At 44.3% G+C, this 17587-nt stretch overlaps 1 protein-coding gene across 1 annotated transcript in view; it reads right to left on the bottom strand.

Annotated features, from left to right (window-relative positions):
- The window catches only part of fasn (fatty acid synthase), a 185293-nt gene that overhangs the window by 151422 nt on the left and 16284 nt on the right, over nucleotides 1-17587 (bottom strand). Inside the window, exons 3-9 of the mRNA XM_034193248.1 lie at nucleotides 17280-17432; nucleotides 16885-17058; nucleotides 16522-16722; nucleotides 11553-11675; nucleotides 8965-9080; nucleotides 8668-8802; nucleotides 2001-2475 (exon numbers count right to left, since the gene is read on the bottom strand). Coding sequence (XP_034049139.1) covers nucleotides 2001-2475; nucleotides 8668-8802; nucleotides 8965-9080; nucleotides 11553-11675; nucleotides 16522-16722; nucleotides 16885-17058; nucleotides 17280-17432 — 1377 coding nt within the window. The remainder of the gene's footprint in view (nucleotides 1-2000; nucleotides 2476-8667; nucleotides 8803-8964; nucleotides 9081-11552; nucleotides 11676-16521; nucleotides 16723-16884; nucleotides 17059-17279; nucleotides 17433-17587) is intronic.

The following is a 17587-nucleotide window of genomic DNA, read 5'->3' as shown; positions in this document are numbered from 1 at the left end:
GGCAGTTTATGCATACTACAACCCCTGGCAAAAATTATGGAATCACCGGCCTCGGAGGATGTTCATTCAGTTGTTTAATTTTGTAGAAAAAAAAAAAAAAAAGCAGATCACAGACATGACACAAAACTAAAGTCATTTCAAATGGCAACTTTCTGGCTTTAAGAAACACTATAAGAAATCAAGAAAAAAAAAAAAAAAAAAAGATTGTGGCAGTCAGTAACGGTTACTTTTTTAGACCAAGCAGAGGAAAAAAAAATATGGAATCACTCAATTCTGAGGAAAAAATTATGGAATCACCCTGTAAATTTTCATCCCCAAAACTAACACCTGCATCATATCAGATCTGCTCGTTAGTCTGCATCTAAAAAAGGAGTGATCACACCTTGGAGAGCTGTTGCACCAAGTGGACTGACATGAATCATGGCTCCAACACGAGAGATGTCAATTGAAACAAAGGAGAGGATTATCAAACTCTTAAGAGGGTAAATCATCACGCAATGTTGCAAAAGATGTTGGTTGTTCACAGTCAGCCGTGTCTAAACTCTGGACCAAATACAAACAACATGGGAAGGTTGTTAAAGGCAAACATACTGGTAGACCTAGGAAGACATCAAAGCGTCAAGACAGAAAACTTAAAGCAATATGTCTCAAAAATCAAAAAATGTACAACAAAACAAATGAGGAACGAATGGGAGGAAACTGGAGTCAACGTCTGTGACCGAACTGTAAGAAACCGCCTAAAGGAAATGGGATTTACATACAGAAAAGCTAAACGAAAGGCATCATTAACACCTAAACAGAAAAAAACAAGGTTACAATGGGCTAAGGAAAAGCAATTGTGGACTGTGGATGACTGGATGAAAGTCATATTCAGTGATGAATCTCGAATCTGCATTGGGCAAGGTGATGATGCTGGAACTTTTGTTTGGTGGTATCACGGTATCACTGTCACAAATATTGACATCATGCCTCTTGCGTCAGTGGTCTGAGATCACTCACTTAAGTTTACATCTTATTTATTGTCACAGTGACAAATTAACTCCTCAACTACAACTGTACTTTGAGCCAGACTGCCAGATATCTGAGCATCATTTTCGGAAAATGACCATTCAGCAGACAGTCTTGTGGACACCTGAAACTCAGCACTCAAAATTACACTCAACATGATCGCTCCACCTATATTAAACCCCCCCCCCCCCCCCCCCCAAAAACACAGTCGCCTTGGTTCAATGATGACTTGCATGACATCAAGCATAAGGCTAGAAGTCTAGAACGGAAATGGCGTTGTTCAAAACTAGACGTATACCACCTCGCGTGGCGCAATGCTATTCTAGACAATAAGCATGTGCTATTGGCCACAAAATGGGCAGATTACTCTGATTTGATAAAAAAAAAAAAAAAAAAAAAAAAAAACACACACAAGCATAACTCAAAGTTCTTGTTCGACACGAAGCAACACTTATTCATGGACAACCACCTGTAAGCTGCTCTCCTTTTACAGCACAAGATTACTTGGATTACTCCAAGAAAATAGATGACATTAGGTTAAATATAACCTTAATCAAGCCAATACAGCAGATGTTTTGATTTCCTGTTTCTGTATAACTTTGTAAAAACCTTGTAAGTGTTAGAATGGCTAAACATTGGGTCACCCCTCTGAGTCTGGTCTGCTTGAGGTTTCTTCCTCATTATCTTTAGAGGGACTTTTTCCTTACCACTGTCGCCTGTGTGCTTGCTCTGGGGGTTGGTACAGTTTGACCTTACTTGTGTGAAGCACCTTGAGGCAGCTTTGTTGTGATTTTGTGCTATATAAATGAAAAACTGAACTGAAAAAAAAAAAAAAAAAAATCATTGATGTGGACTCACCAGTCACCCTCAGTGTTAAAAAGCAGGAATGTCATTAGTTAACAAAAGATTAATTACAAACTCTAAAATCATCTACACAGGAACAAGGTGGGACTCTAAGCTGATGTGAGGTTGTTTCATTTTCAATGCATTACCTGAACAGATGTACCAGAGTGGCCGGGGCACCGCCTGCACCTGCTGCACTTCAACCACATCGCTCTGAGAACTGATCATAGTGTAGCCTCGGTAGGGCATGCTGGCCGTGGGAACCCTTGACACCTCATTCAGCAAAGACAGGAAGCTGTCGTCTGCAGTGTGTTCCTTCCCTTTGCTGAGTATGGTGTTTACGGCAGCCTCCGTACGGCCACAGGCCTGAAGTAACCTGGGAACCAGTCTGGTTGAAGATGTCATCTCTGCAGATTTCTGGGCGCATGGCTTAGGAAGACGTAGAATCACGTGGACGTTTGATCCCCCAAACCCAAAGGAGTTGACTCCTGCGATGCCACCTCGAACAGGTACAGGCCGGTCAACAACATGAACCTGGCCGTTGACCAGAGCAGGGATGTCGGGATTGGGACTGTTGAAGTGCAGGTTGGGAGCCCAAACTCCTCGCTCAGCAGAAAGCAGCACCTGTGTGAATTCGGGAGGAGACACAGAATGTAGCATAACTCAGCTTCAGCATCATTCCTCATCAGTTTTCCAACTCTCCAGTGTATCAATAACGTCAACTCCAGACACATTTACCACACTGTGACTGATGGCTTTCAAGTCCTGGTCATGTTCAATGACTCGTCTCAAGACTTGGCTGTAAAAAAAAAAAAAAATGATGATTTGTATGAAAAATAATTACTTTTCCCATTTCTGACTGTATAAAAGGGGCTCCAATTCCTTAAAACCTTATGGTATTTTTTGCTAAACCCCTTTAGTTAAAAGTCAACACAAGTCCCATGGCATTAAGACTGAGCCTCATGCTACAGAATCCAGAGTTAAACATCACTATCTATGTAGGACTCACTACTACTACAACAACTATTATTACTACAGTCTGATTGTTTCATTTCCTCTTCAAGAACCAGGGACCATGAACACAGTGACATGGTTTTTGTAATGTTGGTTCTGTGTACAACCACAATGAACCATCAGAATAATGTAAATCTGTGAATTTTATTGCTCATTTTAATGATTAAAAAAATACCCTAAAATTCAATTTTTGCACATTTTTCCAAACTGAGTGCTGTAGTATAACCAGCAGGAGACCATTGATGTGTTCAGTGAGTTTGGTGACACTACACCTTATATCAATTAATTTATTGAATATTTTTCTGGTGTCTCTTTTCATTTTTGCACTTTGTAGACAGTCCCTATGCTTACATTTCTGCTTGTTCAGGTCAGTATTATTTTTCAAGCTCAGAGGACGGCTCATATGGATAAAAATAAGGTTGTAGCTCATTGTCTACCTTCCTGAGGTTAGAAACTAGTGTTTGTTTTTCTACAACGTTTCTCTGAAGATTATTGAGCTGTGTTTTTTGAATATCTTTCAAACTTTATCGTAGGGGGGTTTGTTCTCCCGGAGTTTGACACCTACAATACCGTTTGACAGGTGGACCATCTCAGTCAAACTCCACACCTGACACTGTCCCTGGAGCAGGTCGGGCAGTTGATACCATAAGTAAGAGCCCAACCAGGGCTCACCTCCCCACCTGGAGTGCACCCCCCCATCAAGATTTCCTGAAGTAATTGATCTGTAAGCTGAAATCCGTAAACTACCTAAACTGAAAAAGAAAAAAATAAAATAAAATTATATATATATATATATTATATCTCATGAATGATATTCACGTTTTGCGAGACCTGCATTCATGTTTCGGGAGATATTTTTTCAGTATTCACATTTTGCAATTAATGGTTTGCAGATAATTCACAATTTGGGAGTTAACATCTACATTCTAATACATTTCTCATACATTTTGTAAAAGTTAGAGATTGAAAGAAATGTAAAGATGCTATTTTTGTAACCAGATTAACACCTCTGAAGTGATTTACAGGCATCTTACAAATATTAGTGTGCACACCCCAGGAAGGCAGATCAAGCTAAGGTCATCTAAAACCTTCCCCCAGGTAAATATGTTCTCGTCTTTAAAGCAAGCTGTAATTTTGAAACGTGTTCCAAAAATAAACTGACATTCTGTTTGGATTTCAGTAGAAACCACATTTTGTCAAATTGGTGACATCAGAGAGAGCATACGGCTTTAACAGACAAACCGCTGGGCTGAAATCAGAGAGAGCATACGGCTTTAACGGACAAACCACTGGGCTGAAATCAGAGAGAGCGTACGGCTTTAACGGACACATTCATTCATCGATAATAATTTAACCTCCACAGTAAACACTGACCACATCTCCAGGAAATGATCACGTCTCTACGATCTGCAAGTTCACCTATTTTGGAGTGAGACAATATATCCTGGGAGTTGTGTGTAAGAACCAGTCCATCTCTGAACACGGTCTTGTGGTCCACCATCATCATCATGGCATTGCAAACGAAGATCTACTGAGTGCGTGGCCCGTGTCGACCACAGGCATGGCCGTGGCTGACAAGGCCAATGCAAGACAGGCAACTCCGGTTCCAGCGGCTGCAGATCTGATCTGGGTTTGGTGCTGAGGACTTGCTATTCTTTCTTCTCTGCCTCTCCTTTAAACTTGCCCTGCAAGAGACTTCAAAGGAGGAGACATCCTGGTGGATAGTGTGACGCCAGACTCTGGTCTGCAGCGAGGGCTGACCAAAGGCGGTGGTCGATGTGACAGTCACCGAGGGACTTTTTCAAGAAGTCCTTGTATCTTTACTTTGGTGCCCCTCTGTTGTGGTGTCTAGTAGGGATTTCACCGTACAGAACCATCTTAGGCAGACAATGGTCCATCCTAAAGACATGACCTGCCCATCATAGCTGAGACTTCAGTAGCATGGCCTCGATGTTGGAAATCCCTGCCTGCTCCAGGACTTCAACATTGATGTCAAAGTCACTCTAGCAGATTTTGAGGATGAAGCAGAGGTGTGGGCTGGTGGAGGACTTCAGTCTTCTTCTGGCTGACCTCAAGCCCAAATAACTGGGCAGCTTTTGTGAAGCAGAATGTCAATCGCCGAAAGGCTCTTTCTGTGTAGGCAATGAGTGCATCATCATCGGCAAAGAGGAGATCATGCATCAGTTGCTCCAGGGTCTAGACATCTAAGAAAGTTCAACTTCACCCGTTCAGAAATCTCACTATGATGGAACTCCCCCTATATGTTGGAGAAACTGTGGTAATCAACATGCAAACCACCACCACATCTTTTGGGACTGCCCGGTAATCAAGGACTTCTGGAGAGAAATACACATGGCTCTACAAGACATTTTTAAAGATGTAATACGTCTTGAGATGAAGATTATATATTTTGGAAATTTACCTCAGAAATTGTTAAAAAAAAGACAAATATTTATTAAATATTTTGTTGGCCACAGCTAAAAAGGCATTAACCAGGAAATGGTTATTACAGGAAAGGCCGACTAACTGAATGGATGAGCATTATAATGGACATTTACAATATGGAAAAGATAACAGCGTGTATCAACTACAAATTGGAACAGTTTACCTCATACTAGAGAAAATAGATCCATTATGTAACATCTCATAGGCCTGATTTTGTTTTCTCAGATAATTAGTAAAGTTATAACAGCAATCTACTCCCTAATTGTTTTGGTTCTGCTTGGGTTGTTTTTTTTGTTGCTGTTTTTCTCTAATATTGCTTTTTGTGTCGAGGTATGTGTGCTTTTAAAATGAATGTACATTGATGTTGATAGTATGAGGATGATGAACACACAGTGGTTACAGTATGTTATGAATATATTTGACACGAAATGCTAATTAAAAAAAAATTATAAAAAAGAAAGTTCAACTTGCAAAAAAAAAAAAAAAAAAAAAAAAAAAAAATGGTGAACTTCTACACTGCCATCACTGAGTCCATCATCTCCTCCTCCATCACTGTCTGGTACACCACTGCCACTGCTAAAGACAGGAGCAGAATGCAGCGCATTATCCACGCAGCAGAGAAGGTGACTGACTGCAATCTGCCATCCCTACAGGACCTGTACACCTCCAGGGGCCTGAGGTGAGCAGGGAAGATATTCACCCAGGACATAAACTTTGTCACCCCCCCTCTGGCAGAGAGCTGAGGTCCATCAGGACCAAAACCTCGAGACACAAATACAGCTTCTTTCCATCTGCAGCTGGACTCAAATAATGCCAGAGACCCCCTGCCCCCCCCCACACAAATTACAGATTGATCATCCGTGCACTGAAAGCTGCTGTACACCTGCGTACCTTTGCACAGCCCCATTCAATATCCTTTTCTTTTTATTGTTTATGCACCAATGACATTAGATCAAATTCCTTTTATGTGAGAACCTGGCAATAAATTTGACCATGATTCTGATTTGTTGGGGGTCTGTAATCAACTGAGGATGAACAGGCTGCCATCGAGGCGATAGCGGCTGTAGACAGAGTCTTCATCGTCAAAGTCCACAGTGCCCTACTTGAGCATCATGCTGAAGAAGATGGTAAAGATGGTCAGTGCCAGGACACAATGCTGCTTAACTCTGTTGACAATTGAAAAGCACTCAGAGATCAACACTGAGTCTAACTTGACCATGCTGACCTTCATGCAGGTGGATGACCATGTTGAGGAACTTTGGGGACATTCAAGATTTCCATATTTTTCCACATTCCTCGTCTGCTCACAGAATCAAAACGCTTTGGTCATGTCAACGAATGTTCTGCTCCCAGCACATCTCTTGGAGCTGTCTGAGGACGAAGTGCTTCTGCTAGCTCTGAAGCTGCACTGGTTTTCTGGGAGATGGTTTTTAGCAATGGTGGGTTCCAATCTGTTCAGGAGCACCTGTGCAGGGATTTTTCCCCACAATGGAAAGTAGGGTTGTTCCCCGATAGTTGGAGCATCCTGACTTTTCGCCTTTGTTTTTGTACAAGGTGACGGAAATCTTGTGGTAGTTTACTCTGTTCGCAGCAACAGACAGAGAGTTCGTGGAGCCTGTTGAGTAGAAGTAGTCCCTATGCTTCCAAATCTCTGGTGGAATCCCATCAATTCCAGCTGCCTTGCCACTTTTCAGCAGCTTTGGTGATCTCTTCAATGGTGGGTAGTTGATCCAGTTCAGTTCTTACTGGTTGTTGAGAAATGCTGAGTGCTGGTGCTAAAGAGAGCTTGGAAGTGTTCTGACCAGCGGCTGAGGATAGAAGTCTTGTCTGCGAGAAGCGCCTGACCATCTGAACTGTGTAAATGGCTCTGGACATGGTAGATAGGTCCATACACTGCCTTTATGACTTCATAGAACACCCTGTAATCACCAGTGTCTGCACAGAGTCGTGTTCTCTCTGCAAGATTGGTCCACCACTTACTCTAGATTTCTTGAAGCTTGCTTTGGCGGTTACTGCATACAAGACGGGACAAGATGACTGTGTTAGATGGGCCTGGTAAGCGGATCTCCTCTTCGCCAGCAGTTCTTCTTCAAACCTCTTTTTTGTGGTGAACCCAAAGACTTCATCTGATGTCTGCAGGATGGCCGTTTTCAGATGTTCCCAGAGTGTTTCATGAGAGGGATCTTGGCATGCAGGTTAGGTGGACTGGAAACTTTAAGCTGTCGTAGGTGTGATTGTTTGTCTGCATGTGGCCCTGCGACAGACTGGCATCCTGTCCAGGGTGAACCCCGCCTCACGCCCTATGACAGCTGGGATAGGCTCCAGCACCCCATGACCTGATACTGGATAGGCATTTCAAGATGAGTGTTTTTCTATGAAAAAATATTTTATATTCAGTCTAAAACAGTATAACTTAAGCTAATGTGTTCATCACCCTGAAACAAGACTTCCTGACACAAAAATGTCATGAATATTTTTTGTTTACTTCTTCACTTGGGGCAAGGCCGTATTCCCTACCCAGAGTAGGCAATCCATCAGTTTCGTGCTGAGAACCATGGCCTCAGATTTAGCGGTGCTGATCCTCATCCCAGCCACTTCACACTCAGCTGTGAACCGATCCAGTGAGTGTTGGAGGTCACCGGCCGATGAAGCCAACAGGACCACATCATCTGCAAAAAGCAATGATGAGACCCATAGCCCACCAAACCTGTAGAGATCTCCCTTCCAGATAGGGTGAGAAGCTCGGAGTAGAGTTGCTGCTCCTTGAAAGGAGCCAGCTGAGGTGGTTCGGGCATCTGGTAAGGAGGCCTCCTGGGCGCCTCCTAAGGGAGGTGTTCCAGGCACGTCCATCTGGGAGGAGACCCCAGGGAAGACCCAGGACTAGGTGGAGAGATTATATCTCCACAATGGCCTGGGAACGCCTTGGGATCCCCAGTCAGAGGTGGTCAATGTGGCACGGGAAAGGGAAGTCTGGGGTCCCCTGCTGGAGCTGTTGCCCCCCATGACCCGAACCCGGAAAACGGTTGAAGATGAGTGATGAGTATTTTTTGTTTATTTAAAATAAATAAAAACAATCTTCCCTGTCATCTTTTCCTAAATAGACTATGGACTACATTTCAGCTGTCCTTTTCCACCTGATGGGGGGGTGACAGAACAGCACACTGGGAGCAAATTGGGGATTAAGGATCTTGCTCAAGGGCACATAAGCGGGTTCCTTGTCTGATTTAGGTTCAATTCCAGATCAGGACCTGAACTAAGCATCCTGTGGTCACCAGACCGCCCACCTCCCAGAGACCTCTTAGTGATCCCCCCTTTCCGTTCTTCTATTAAAGTGATGGTGTTTTCCTGTTGGCTCACCTTGGCCAGGGCAGCCAGACCGGAGGCAGGTTCTGGGTGGCCCATGTTGGACTTGGTGGAGCCGATAAGCAGAGGATTTCTCTTTGACCTACAGAACACGCTGACGATGCCGTTCACTTCCTGTGGGTCGCCCACCTGACAAAGAAACACAGAGGACAAGAAGTCAAATTTGTTTTGTTTTTAAAGGAAACATCTTTTCTAAAATGACTCTTCCTGTCTGAACTGCTGACGCAGGAACTGAAGAAGAAGACAAAAGCCTTCCCAGATACCAAGTGGGCATTGCAGGGTCAGACACACCTTTGTTCCCGTCCCATGAGCCTCCACATATTCCACCTCATCCGCGCAGATGCCAGCTTCCAGGTAGAGCGAACCAACCAGCTTCTGCTGCATCTCACCCGAAGGAAAGGTCACACCTGAGGAACCAAGAGGAGCATTTCAGTGCTACAGCACACCAGAGCCATCTGGTCCAGGGGCCTCATGTACAAAGAGCTATGTGGATTTCCTACTAAAAGTTGACGTATGCCAAAACCCAGAAACTAGCATAAGCACAAATATATTCAGATGTATCAAAGTGTGCGTAGGTATGAATAAACGCACATTCCATTTGTACATCCTAATGAACGTGGAATTCAGTGTGGAAGCAAACTCGTCCCTGGCATGTAGAACAGTGCGCACACACTCTGGGATGGCTGCAGTTCTCCACGCACCACCAGTAACAAAAACAGTTTGAGCCAGTTATCGTCATTTGCAAGAAAATCCTCACATCCCCTGAATACTCACTCACGTCGCAATGCACCATTCGCAAGGTCCTCTAACAACGCTAACACAGCCACTGTTAGTGCCATTTTACGCATCATTTTTTATATCCACCCATATAACTGCACACACATGGGTGTGTTAATTGTTCAGTGTGTCTCTGATGTGGAGACCACTCTGATGACTTCTTGTTTTCACACTATTAACGGTTCCCACAATCACACCTCTATGTGTCGCCACTGGCACAATAGCTGAAGAAACGTGTACGCCAGCCAGGATTTTTGCGTGACGCACTGCACATTTCCACGTTCATTACACTTTTGAGACAGATGTTCGCCACATTTGTGTGTGTAAGCAGATTTTGTACATGAGGCCCCAGGTCTACAAACACATGGACAGAGCTGAGCCCACAAGTATTTGGACAGTCAGTTTTAACTTTGCTTCTGTAGAAAACAATCAATGAAAACACACTGGTCACTCAGGCTTCATTCATTCATTTGAAGAGGAACTGGACGCAGGGCTCGAAATAGTACGTGCATGTGCTAGTTTGTGCACGTAATTTTATACTCCACTAGCGCTGGTACTTTATTAAAGTCTATAAGCACCAGTAGAATGAACCAATAAAGGAATAAATAAGGAAAAAAAAAAAAACAATTTCCAGTGTGTTGTCTTCATCTTCCCTGTGTTTTATGACTCTCACGCATGGAGCAAGTTGCTGTGATGATTCGTTCGCGCATGGGGGAAAAAAAAAAAAAAAAAAAAGTAGTCTGCCGCTGCTGCTGCTCTTCCCTCAAACTCAACCACACTGGAACTGCTTCGAGCTGCTTCAAAGTGCACAGTTTGGCTGCAGCTACACTGTGCACTTTGATTTCTCTTGTAGTTTATATTTGTTCTTGAGTTCTGTTATAGTTTATCTTTCCTCCTTTGACTGCAAGATGCGCGTGCGAACAACCCGTCAGTGAGTAAATGTGGAGATGTCTGGAATTATAGTTGATGTGGACATGTCCTGTGTCTGTCAATCAGTCTGAGCAGGACTTATGTCCTTTATTTAACACTGATGAGCAAGCATTTTTTTTTTCTGTGCCCTTTTGAGCGTGTAGTTTTACTGCATTGTGTACATGGTATAAAAACAATCCTGCGTGATTTATACTTCAGGAACAATGGAACACAGCAGGAATCATACATTGGGCATCAGGTAACGTCGTCTTGTGAGTGTGTGGCTTCCAGTCATGTCGAGTAACGTTGCTTTGCTCCGACTTGCGCTGAAACCACTTAATTTCTGCATCGAGCACAGGACGCAAACAAAAATGATGTTTAATTTTTGTTTGCGCGCGGCGTCGTCATGATGACACAATGCAACTAGGAGCAGCCCCAGTTTTAAGGTTGATATAAGACTGACTTTTGGTTGTGCAAGTAATTTTACAAATAAATATGGGGATTTTCTAAGACTAATCACCTCTGCAGCCAGTTTCCATCAGATCAGGGATAAATACATGAATGTTTTCTTGGGCTTTATTTCCATTACAAATACAGTCCAGAGTGTTAAATCTGTAACACACAGACTGCTGTAAGAGTACCATGAAGAACTAGGACCCTCTGACCAATCTGTCAGATTTACTTCCAACATGCAGTAATGTCAGTTTTACTTCTGTAACATGAATTTGGACTTTTGAGCGTTTAGAAGCAGTCGCTGGGCAGAAAACCAACCAGCCACCTTATTCACCTCAACACTGAAAAATGACAGAATAAATCAACAGAGTGAAATGAGATAATGAAGATGAAATATGTAAATGAGAAAGAAAATAACTGGAACATTTTGTCACAGAACAGCTGAAAGTGTCGAGACCTGAAACGAAATTGTGTCTGAGGGATTAATCTGAATAAACAGATAAAAAAAAAAAAAAAAAAAACATACATGGGAAAAGATACGGAAGTAGAACTTCTCAGAAAACACTCCTGCACAGATAAATATTCTGATGTACTGGTTTTGTGTTTTACTACGTGTAGACTGCATTCATGTCCTTTAATGTTCATATTTACTGTGAGTTCCCATTTTAACCGACAATTACTGGACTCGGTGCACCACCCCGCGTCCACCTGCATCGTCCACCGCGTCTGCATTTCCTCACCCTGCTCTTTGAATCCATCTGTGTTGTTGCCAGCATTGACCACTGTGGCGTAGACCCTTTTAGCCAAGCATCGTTTAGTCAGCAGCATGGCCACGGCCGCCTCCGAGCGGCAGTATCCATTTCCTGAACAAAAAACAGACACTTAACAGTATGACAAAGAGTGCAACAACTGCTGGGAAAGGCTCCAGCTCTCCATGACCCAAAACTGCAATAGATGGGTATAGATGTAGTACTTCAATCCAAAAATTAATATATAAAAACCAAAACATTATTTTGCATCTATAATGTGTCTGCCAGCTGCGGAATGGTCAGTGGATGTTGATTTGATGATGAATTAGGAAGAAGTGCGGTGGTCGGTGAGACAGACGGAGCAATCCAGGGTTAAAAAAAAACCAAAAACACACAACCCCAAATCAGTACAAGTTGGGGGGGGGGGGGGGGGGGTTGTTACATTTACTTTGACTTACACTGTACAAAATTATAAATGCAACACTTTTGTTTTTGCTTCCATTTTTCACGACCTGAACTCAAAGATCTAGAATATTTTTTATATACACAAAAGACCAATTTCTCTCAAATATTGTTGACAAGTCTGTCAAGATAATCCATCACACCTCACAGGTGTGGCATATCAAGATGCTTTTGAGACAACATGATTGTTGCTTTGTGTACTACTGGAATCATGCAATGGACTTATTCGGTATGACAGAGCTGGACTCATTCGCATTTGGGACAATTTGCCGGCTTCGCAGTCCTCCGTTCTGGATTTACCACCTAATTTCTCTTGAGGACAACCAAAATAGCAGCTGAGGAAAAGGGGCAGAAGAGGTGGAGTGTTAACTTGGCTTAGACGCCGGGGTTACAGTCTAGCCCTGCCGAGCCTCATTCTATCCAATGTCCGCTCATTAGCAAACAAGAAGGATGAGCTCACCTCTCTTATCCTCTCACAATGGGACTTTAGAGACTGTGCGGCCATTTGCCTGACAGAAACCTGGCTGTATGCAAACTTCCCGGACGCATCGTTATAACAGGAGGGCTTCACGTTCCATCGGGCAGATCGCACCAGTGATTCGCTGAAGCAGCGTGGTGGAGGTGTCGGCATCTACATCAACCAGAATTGGTGTAGAGACACCAAAACGCTATCGTCCAGCTACTCGCCAGATCTGGAGCATCTTACAGTGAAGTGTATCCCTTTTTACTCGCCAAGGGAAAACCTCTTCCATCATTCTGTGTGCAGTCTACGTCACTTCGGGCACAGCAGTGGCCTTCGCCGCACAACAACTAGCCAACCACGTTCACACTGTGGAGAACTCCAACCCAGACTCAGTCGTCCTGATGCTTGGTGACTTCAACCATGTCTCCATGCAGAAAGCTCTCCCTAGATACAAGCCTCAGATTCACATCTCCACCAGGCTAGACAAAACATTGGACCAGTGCTACTTGTCTATTCCAGAGGCGTATCAGGCTCTAGTCAGAGCCCCGATTGTTGGATCACAACACCTTACTCAGTGTTCCTAAATATAGACAGAAACCTAAGGCATCTAAGAGGGTTAAGGGGTGCTCTCCTGGGACTATACGAGTATACATGCCACAGCTTGAGAGGGTGGTACGTAGGGCCTCTAAAATCACTGGCTGTAGTCTATCTTCCATAGCTTCACACTATAACACCGGGATTTCCAGGAAAGCTAGTAGCATTACCTCTGACCGTTCCCATCCAGCACCCCATCTACTCACCCTCTTACCATCAGGGAAGAGGTACAGAAGCATCACATGTAAAACATCATGCTTTGGGGATACTATCTGTCTACAAGCTATATGTCACCTGAACATGCACTAAGCACTTTATGGTTTACCTCACACCCATGGTCTACCCCTCTCTGCACTTTTTGCACCACTGAACCTTACTGCTGCTATTCTCTGTAACCATGCACTTTTTCCTATGTGTATTAGTGTTGTATTTTTTGTTATTTATGTGCCTTTTTTGGCTTCTTGTCTTGTATATGTTGTGTTGTCATTGTGGTGCGAGACAGGTGAGCATACCAAAGTACATTCCTATCAGCTGTATTTTATTATATTGTTGAAATGGCTATAATAACAAACTTGAACGCTGCAGGTTTTGAGGGAGCGTGCAGTTGTCATGCTGACTGCAGGAATGTCGACCACAGCTGTTGCCTGTGAACTGAATGTTAATTTCTCTAACATAAGCCATCTCCAAAGGCATTTCAGAGAATTTGGCAGTACATCCAACCGGCCTCAACCACAAACCGCGTATAACCACACCAGCCCAGGACCTCCACATCCAGCATGTTCACCTCCAAGATGGTCTGAGACCAGCCACCCGGCCAGCTGCTGCAACAATCAGTTTGCAGAACCAAAGAATTTCTGCACAAACTGTCTTAGTGAAGCTCATCTGCTGCTTGTCACCCTCAACGGGGACTCAACCTGACTGCATAGTCGTAACCGACTTGACTTGAGTGCCATCAAATCGTCTGGCATGTTGGAGAGGTGTTCTCTTCACGGATGAAGCCCAGCTTTCACTGTTCAGGGCAGACAGACAGCGTGTGTGGCGTCGTGTGGGTGAGCAGTTTGCTGATGTCAGCGTTGTGAATCGAGTGGCCCATGGTGGCGGTGGGGTTATGGCATGGGCAGGCTTATGTTACAGACAATGAACACAGGTGCATTTTATTGATGGCATTCTGAATGCACAGAGACACCGTGAAGAGATCCTGAGGTCCACTGCTGTGCCATTCACCCACGACCATCACCTCATGTTGCAGCGTGATAATGCACGGCCCCATGTTGCACAGATCTGTACACAATTCCAGGAAGCTGCAAATATCCCGGTTCTTGCACGGCCAGCACTCAGACATGTCACCCACTGAGCATGTTTGGGATGCTGTGGATCGGTGCATACGATAGCGTGTTCCAGTTCCCGCTAATATCCAGCAACTCGGCACAGCCATTGAAGAGGAGTGGACCAACATTCCACAGGCCACAATTGACAACCTGATCAACTCTGTGAAGGAGATGTGTTGCACTGCATGAAGCAAATGGTGGTCACACCAGATACTGACTGGTTCTCTGAGCCCCCCAGACCCCCCCAATAAAGCAAAACTTTACATTTCAGAGTGGCCTTTTATTGCGGCCAGCCTAAGGCACACCTGTGCAATAATCATGCTGTCTAATCAGCATGTTGATATACCACACCTGTGAGGTGGGATGGATTATCTCAGCAAAGGAGAAGTGCTCACTAACAGATTTATCAACAATATTTAAGAGAACTAGGTCTTTTGTGTGGATAGAAAATCTTTTAGATCTTTGAGTTCAGCTCATGAAAAATGGGATCAAAAACAAAAGTGTTGCATTTATATTGTTGTTCAGTGTATTTTCTTGCAGACAGTATGAACACAAGATGTTTGTTTTTTCTGGTCGTCATTTCATTTGTTCATAACTGTCCATTGTTGCTTTTAAGGTCTGCAACATAGAAAAGAAAAGAAGCATTTATCACTTTGTAATGTCACTATTCCTTCTGACAGCATGTTGAGGATAGAAGCGTTGAAATGTTCCCGGTGTTATTTTGTTCCAATCTTCCTGCAAACACGTCATCAGGACGGTCACAGTACGGGTCATCGCTGACACATTGTACATTTCAGAACTCTCAGCACTGATGTTACGAGTGTGTTTAAATTAATGTGTAGCAGTAGATGGAGTTGAGGGGGCGGGGTCAGCGCTGATGTAACACCTGGTGGGGGGTGTGGTGGGCTGATTCACCAGCCCAGGTAAAGAGTGGTGGGGGTGGTTTTGTTGAGGAGACAGCATCCTTTAACGTCAAGGATGCCGCTGCATGCAGTGGGAAGACACGACCGAGTCTGCAGGTGTATTAGATCTTTTCAAAAAGCCTGAACTGTGCATCTCGAGCCAACAGTCAAAGAAGCTGCTGAGGAGGCTGGAGCACAGCCAGACAGGGAGACTTGGTCATGACAACAAGAGGAATGGGCAGTGAGTCTCACACACACACACACACTAACGGATAGGAAAGGCCTAGTCAGCAGGTCACCCTCACGCTAAACGGCACTCGTAAGGAGGGACTTCAGGTTACGGGCTGGCCAGGCCTGGCGGGGGCTGGTTTAACTGTCAGGCTGGACTGCAGACAGGCCAGTCCGGCTAACTGGAGACGTTCAACTTTTTCTTTTTTCTTACTTTGTCTCTCCCTTCTTCTTTTGTTATGTCTGAACACACTCCTGCACTTGTCCCGTTTGTTTTTCTGACCCGTGTCACACCCAACCCAGCGTTCGCTGTGTTCCAGCCTCATCCAACACTTCATCTTTCACTAAATCCTTCTGCTTCTAACTATGTGACTTTGGTACATTTTTTGCAGCACGTTTTTATGAACACCTGAGATTATCAACATCTTTAAGTTAAATAAAAATATCAAAGCGCCCTTTAATTAGTATCAACACACGTAAATCACCACCTTTACAGCGAGCTCACTACAAACAAGTCAGGGGATGAACACGAACATTTCTGAGTCACTGATTCTGTCTTGAACATCATATTAGTTATGAAGAAACACAGACGGACAGTCTGGAGCTGTGCCGTACGTCTGCGGTTACGCGACGTCACGGTGCAGCGGAGCACAGGGTGACCTGAAGAAAGCAGACCCCAAAGTTCAGGTACAGTCTGCTGGGACGGGAGACCCAGTCCTGCGCCACCCAACCAGGAACCACACACACACAGTTCCTTCACAGTTCTCGTGTGTCTTCAGGCTTTTCATCATTTTTTTCCAAGTTTGTTCACAGTTTAAACCCAATATTTTTTAAATCAAGTTTACAAAGCGGTTTGTGTTTATTTGACCAAACCTGTGTGTGTGTGGATGTTTACATGAAGATTTTAATGATCGTTGCCGTGACATTCAAAACTCTTTAAAAGCGAGACGTCATTTTCCTGAACAAAACACTTTTTTTTTTACCTGCGGCGTCAAAGGACTTGCAGGATCCTTCTGGACTGAGCATGCCCAGCTTCATGAACTGCACTGAGGTGTGTGGCTTGAGCAGCAGGTTGACTCCGCCCACCAACGCAGCATCACAGTGGCCATTGCGGATGGCATGGAAGGCGTTTTCCAGGGCGAGCAGGCTAGACGAGCAGGCGGTGTCGATAGCGGTGCTTGGTCCTAAAAACAAGGAGACCGCTCTCAATCCAACGGTTTTAAGACTTTTTTTTTTTAAACTCGTCAGACATGGTTTTGGCCATTTGTGGCACCTTCACAATGTAACAGTCTTACTGGCACTGATCACGGCTGGCGTCAGGCAGGCGTCAAGCTGCTGCTGCTTACCGTTGAAGTCAAAGAAGTAGGAGAGTCTGTTGGCCAACATGGCGCGTTGGCAGCCAGTCATGCTGTAGCCCAGAAGCTCTTCTGGGTCTCTGCTGAAGGCCTCACCCGCTTCAGAGCCACTCACCCCGATGTAGACCCCAGTCTTACTGCCGCGCAGCGTCTCTGGAACCAGCCCTGGACCAAAGATTCAAATGGTTCCTCCATCAATAAGTCAAGAGCAACAACAATTAATAAGTGAAGCATCTGCAAACATTACAGGGTATTGAGGAGTAGATTTAAAGGAATTACACTGATCATGAAGCTCTACTCCAATGGAACATGTGAACCATGTCAATAATTTGTGTTTGAAGCGTTCCTTTTAGAGTTAACCCTCAGTGAAGACAAATGTCACTAACCTCCATCAACAATCGCCTCGTAAGCAATCTCCAGCATCAGGCGGAGCTGCGGGTCCATGGTGTGCGCCTGTTTGGGGTGGACCCCAAAGAACGCTGCATCAAAGTGGCTGATGTCCTTGAGTTTACCATTCCGCTTTGGAAGGCCGTACAGACCTGGAAATTCAAAAAAGGAAAACAGTCACAATTTGCTCCAACACAGTGGAACCAGTCAGTGGTTCTGGACGTCCCCGTCTAGGATCCTTGTTAGAAACTGTCTTGTTGTTGTCACAGAGATGGAGGAAAAATTAAAGCACCAGTTCAACCACACC

The sequence above is a fragment of the Thalassophryne amazonica genome, chromosome 18, assembly GCF_902500255.1.
Source record: "Thalassophryne amazonica chromosome 18, fThaAma1.1, whole genome shotgun sequence".
Classification (NCBI taxonomy): Eukaryota; Metazoa; Chordata; class Actinopteri; order Batrachoidiformes; family Batrachoididae; genus Thalassophryne; species Thalassophryne amazonica.
Note: the sequence above shows the minus strand (reverse complement) of the source record. Positions and strands in the feature narration are given on the sequence as shown.